The 5,432-nt window shown below is 40.6% G+C and overlaps 1 protein-coding gene across 1 annotated transcript; it reads right to left on the bottom strand.

Moving 5' to 3' along the window:
• Positions 1–790: 790 nt before the first annotated feature.
• cyyr1 (cysteine/tyrosine-rich 1) lies at positions 791–5,234 on the bottom strand. Its single transcript, XM_028006322.1, has 4 exons — positions 4,684–5,234; positions 4,519–4,618; positions 3,690–3,850; positions 791–1,696 (listed from the first exon to the last, which is right to left on the bottom strand). Exons 1-4 carry the CDS (start codon positions 4,757–4,759, stop codon positions 1,563–1,565), a joined length of 471 nt encoding a protein of 156 aa, XP_027862123.1. The 5' UTR covers positions 4,760–5,234; the 3' UTR covers positions 791–1,562.
• Between the last annotated feature and the right edge of the window lie 198 nt (positions 5,235–5,432).

Genomic DNA, 5,432 nt, shown 5'->3' with positions numbered 1-5,432 from the left:
TCGGATCACCTGACCGCTGCCGGCTGGGATTAACTCAGCCTCCCATGCTCACAATATTATCACTCTAACCCTCTTTCCCCCGCCCATTAATTCGTGTACAGAAAAAATTCTCTGATTCAACCTTTTAATTTTCACACTAAAATAAAGGTTTGAATAATATCTTAAAGGTACTACTCGTCAATCGAGTCAACACAACTGATTTGAGATTTACCACATACAAAACATAATGTAATGGAGATTTTCCCCTTTTTGCTTAGCAATGTTGCTGCAATTGTTCTACAGTCATGATACACCCTCCAACAAAACAAATCTTCAGTGCCTCTTGTGACATCACATAAGGCAAATAAAAGAACTCTCTAAAAGTGAGCATATATTTCTGGTTTAAAATGTATCTAAGTAATAACTCTACGGTCCGTAGACATATCAGCCGATTTGTTTGCCGTCTTTATACATTTTGGTGATTTTTTTCCCCCTTTAATGGATCTAAAGAGAGGAAGTGCCTGCACATTTAAAAACTAAACCAGTACTACCAACCGTCTCAATCGCAGAGCTGCTGTTTGAGCCAAAGAGAAAGACATTAAGTATTATTTTTTTTCCCCATAAGATCAAAAGCCGATGCATTTTTTCCTCTTAAATCCTACTCGTTTATTTAATAGGTATTAGAAATCTAGTGTGGAAACCCATGCTTCATTACTCAACTGTGTCTTTAGAGTCAATCTACATGGGAATAAGGCAAAAACACACCACAGGGTAGTATATTTAGGTGAGTAACTTGAGACTGGATTCTGCATCTGTATTCAAAAACATATCTTTAATTTACAACACAGGTACTGACACAGTAGAGAAACAGTTATTGACCTGATATTTATAATGATGAAGTCCCATCAATTCACAGTTCAAGCACAGTGAAGTCACTTTGAATTTAAACCTCCCCCCATACCCTGCATTATTTAAAATGCGGCAAAAAAAAAAAAAAGTCAGTATATTACAACAGTCCAGTTTTGAGCTGGCTATGGTTTAAAGTCAGCATTTTTATTATAATGGATTAAGTCAAGTCTTTCAGTTTAATACAAAGCAGCTCCAGATCCGATATAATAAAAAATAATCATCGTTTCAAATAAAAGTGGAGCAAAATAGCTCCAAGAATGGGGGAAAAAGAAGAGAAGAAGTTGTCTGCAGTTTATCGCTGACAATTCCTTCCCACTCGTGACGATGCGGAAGAGAAAAAACATGGTCTTCACCTTCATCAAAGTGTAGCCAGTACCTTTGATGTGCACAAATGGGGGCAGAGAGTGCAGGTCAGAACAGTTAAGCTGCCAACAAGTTAAGTCTTTCAGACGTGATGAGGCATGTGTGCGTTTCCAATCCTGACCCACATTTTCTCTCAGATGGTTCTCTTCCCACCAGAGGTCCTGCTTCAAAGCAGCGGCAGTGCAGTAAAGCTGAGCGTTGGGGGGGGGGGGGGGGGGTATTCTGACAATTTTAGTTTGGTGAACCCGAAAAGCGAACGCGACGAGTGTCCATTTATGGTCCAGCCAGCGTGCGATCTGCATGGCGAGGATTCACTTGCGGGTGAAGCCGGGGTAAGGAGGCGGCGGAGAGTAGTTGGCTTGTTGAGGCTGGGCTGGGGTGTAGGGTGGGGGTCGTAATGACGGTGGGTACATCTCATAGTTGTAGCTGTAAGGAGGTGGAGGACCTGGGTTATAGAAAAAAAACAACAACAAAAAAACACCCAAAGTTAAAACTACATGATTTAGATTAATGTTTCTTCAGGGTTTAACATGAATCAGGCCCACAACATTTTAATGACACTCTTGCATCACCTAGTGGTAGAATTACAGAATTGCACTTTGAAAGAAGTTGATGGGAAGAGTGGGAAGATAAATTGAGAAGTTTTTGCTGAGCTGGTCTCCCATCGAAATAAGTGAAAATAATAAGAAGAAAAAAATCTTATTGTGAGAAAAAAATGTTTGTTTATAATGACAATAATCAAGTCCAAACTTTGCCAAGAAAAACGTCATGGTCATGGGACTGAATTTGTCCCATAAATCACCAGAAAGTTTCCTTGATCACCCAAAATGCAAGATTAAATATATATATAAAAAAAGAATGTTAGGCTCAAAAGGTCATAGGTCAGATTCCAGTTTCCACATCAGGGAAAATTTCTATTCGAAAATCATAAAAACATGACTTTACTCTAGTTTTAACATAAAAAGTTTGATTGTATTTGTCATCATAGGTTAGCATCTAATTTAGATATGCATTTTAACATTTGCTAGTAAATAAATGTTAAATATTTTGTTTATGCATTCTTTTAATCCCTCTTCCTTTACTTTCCTCTAAATCCCTGTGTACAAATAATCTAGAAATAAACTCGCCTCGCCTCTTCTTACGGTGTCAAATAGCAACTTTAAGACGCTCACGCTGCGATCTTTGAGCGACTGAACCAGGGAACCAACACCACCGTGTCAAAACACAATGACTTCCATCACTATTCCTGCACAACCATTCATACTGCATCAGGTCAAGCGGTGCCTTCGTGAAACGCGATCGGCGCTGCAGGGCAAAAGCATCTCAGCTACCGTCGCATGAAGGGGAAACACAGCTGTGAATGAAACACCATGAATAAATGATGAGGAAGAGGAGAGAAAATGGCAACACAAAGGCCGAGGAGTGTCACAGAACACCGGCTCTGCTGCACGATAGCATGCATTTATTTAAAAGAAAAAATATATTAAAGAAAACTTTTACCTTTAAGCAACAGGGTTTAATAAATGTAGGGGGAGATTGAGTCAAGAAAAATTATAGCAATAATTCACTTTTCCAGGAAAACCCCTTAAACTCTTTGGGCTGCTTCATATTTCCACCTCTGTAGACAGCTGGTAAAGTTAGAAGCAAGTTCATGTACAACTCTACATGCTGCTGTATTTTAATACATTGGAATATATTTAAAAAGCTAATTTATTCCAGAAATTAAAACACAGCACAAGTACAAGGCACGTATTTCTGCCTATATGGATGATTTTAGCTGGGAAAACAGCTACTTCAGTTTCTCTGAGAAGCAGAATGTTATACGAGACCTTTTTTTATTTCAGAAACGTGTTCCTCGAGAGATGTGTCCAAGCATATCAGTGGGAAGTTCAGTGGAAGGAAAAAGTATGGTAGCAAAAAGGCACACAAGCAAAATATAGTGCCCAGCTCAAGAACTAAACACAAAAGGTTTGAAATTGTGTGACAGGTAGAGGAAATAAAAAAAAACTACATGAATTATGCTAGTGTAAAGAAGGTTATATGTTTTACTAGTTTGTTTCTTTTTGGCTTTGAGTTCAAGTCTGAAGCATTTTTAAAAGATTTTAAAGTGATATTCTATGCTTTGCACAGTGTTTTTCTATTCTTAAAATAATTGAAAAATACTTTTAAATACCTTGTAAAAGGTGCTAAACCACAGCACTTTGTCATGTTTGTCCAATAATAGTAAACATCAAACTCTCGGTTTTCATAATTACACCCTTTTTCAGGTAATAAACATCTAACTACTTGTTTGGCATTAAATTAACCTTTAAAAAAGTACTTGAATGTCATAAAAGTGCCACTTTTTACTAAACAACCAGGCTTCAAAAGAGTTTGAAAAAGTCAGTAACTGTTTACGGTGTGGTGCAGGGGTCTTTCGGTCAAATACGGCGACCCACCTGGGTAACCCTGGGTAACAGTGTTGATGTAGGAGGCGCTGAAAACTCCGACCCGCGCTCCGCGTCCGTTCTTCATGCACATGCACACGCACAGGAACAGGGCCGCCACCGCCCCCATCAGAAACACCACGCCGAACACTATGCCGGAGATGGCAGTGCCTCTGGAACACACACACACACACATACACACGACGCAAGCAATGAACCATCAGGACGTGCGAGGGCTTTTCATCAACGCTCCCTCCTCTCTGCCATCACTTCTCCAGCGCTGCCATGGAGATGTGCCGCCTCATCTGATCCAACTCAGCTGTGAGGTGTGTGCAAATCGTGCGACAAGAACATGTGCGCTCGCTGAAGAGGAGTCTGCGAACTGGCAAAAATAGAAAAGGGCTCATTAGCAGGTTTGTAGTTAGTCGGCCAAGACTGTCCTCTTTTGCTCCAATTGCAGAACAGTTGGTTTCCCCTCATTTGAATCATCCATCCACAATCCAAAGTGTCCGAATTAAAATATCTCTTCTTTTTAAAAAAATTTTTTTTAATCAAAACCAATTTCTGACCAGTCACTTTGCATGAAGAAACAGTTTGCACCTACTTCACATTTTGGAGTGTCCAGGAAAGGCTAAAAGCACAAACTATTCAATGCACAGACATATAAGAGGTTTCCTGGCAAGGGTACCTTGAATCACCTCAACTAGGTGTCCTACCTGCAAACTACAAACTTTAAAGTAAGTTACATTTCATTGAAAACCTCCACCAAAAAGAAGAGCAAGAAAGCAAATTAGTTTACAAAAAGACAAACTAGCGACACTTCCTCAGCGTGTTTGCTTACGAGAGGACGTCCCCGACGTAGGCGTAGTAGGAGCAGCAGAAAGGCGGCGAGCCTTCACAGCAGTACTCTGTGCAGCCTTCACAGTGCGCCTCGCTACCACCTGCAAACACACGGCCATGTTCTTATTAGCACTCTCTTCTCGCGCGTAAATAAAAAAAAGCTCACCTCGACAAAATAGCGATGGAGATGAGGACAGACGGGGGTTGCACTGGATGGAGACCACCACACAAAGCCCCATCATTGTTGCTGTCCTTTTAAATTCCTCCTGAATCCTCAGACTGCAAATACAAATAAATGTGCAAATCTTCCCTTTGAAAGCCTAGGGCTATTTCCATAGAGTTGAGTCATGATATTTGCGTTGCTCGATTCAGCAGGCTGGTTGTGCAGAGCAGAACCCATGACACACTCACTGAAATTGTGCAAATAACACAAAATTGTCCGCAGGAAAAGAAAAAGAAATAGCAGCAAGACTGGATACGAATTGCTTATCTTAATTGCTCAACGAGGCAGCGAAAGCGGCCCACGTAGCCCACCTGCCGAATAAAAAGCCGTAGGCCGGTGTGCCGGATGAGGCCGACAGTCTAATCTGTGACACACATGTCTAATGATGACATCAGAAATGGATGTGGAGCGCTGTTGGGAGCCAGATTTACCCTTTGCTTTGACATTTCACGAGCTCAAAGCCTGGAGAGAAAAAAAAAAGGACATACTGCAGCATAAAGCGGAGGACAAAGCAGAAAAGTATTAGGAAAAGAAACAATACTGCATCTGTGTTTGATTTAAAAAGTCATTTAAAAAAGAAAAACTGTGATTTTGGTGATGTCCGATTCAGAATTTCAGGACTGGCCCTATGACCAAGCCAAAAATTACCATGGTAACTTTGGAGAAGCTGAAGATATTACAGCTCAGGAGGG

This window comes from Xiphophorus couchianus, chromosome 22, assembly GCF_001444195.1.
Source record: "Xiphophorus couchianus chromosome 22, X_couchianus-1.0, whole genome shotgun sequence".
NCBI classification, from domain to species: domain Eukaryota; kingdom Metazoa; phylum Chordata; class Actinopteri; order Cyprinodontiformes; family Poeciliidae; genus Xiphophorus; species Xiphophorus couchianus.
The sequence above is the reverse complement of the archived record's forward strand: the minus strand, read 5'-3'. Positions and strand labels throughout refer to the sequence as shown.

Bases quoted from the DNA above. Each gene is read 5' to 3' on its own strand.
- cyyr1 (XM_028006322.1), bottom strand. From the start codon at position 4,759: ATGATGGGGCTTTGTGTGGTGGTCTCCATCCAGTGCAACCCCCGTCTG. The intron at 4,619-4,683 runs GTGAGCTTTTTT...GTGTGTTTGCAG, and splicing joins TCCATCGCTATTTTGTCGAG to GTGGTAGCGAGGCGCACTGT. The intron at 3,851-4,518 runs GTAAGCAAACAC...TGTGTGTTCCAG, and splicing joins TACGTCGGGGACGTCCTCTC to AGGCACTGCCATCTCCGGCA.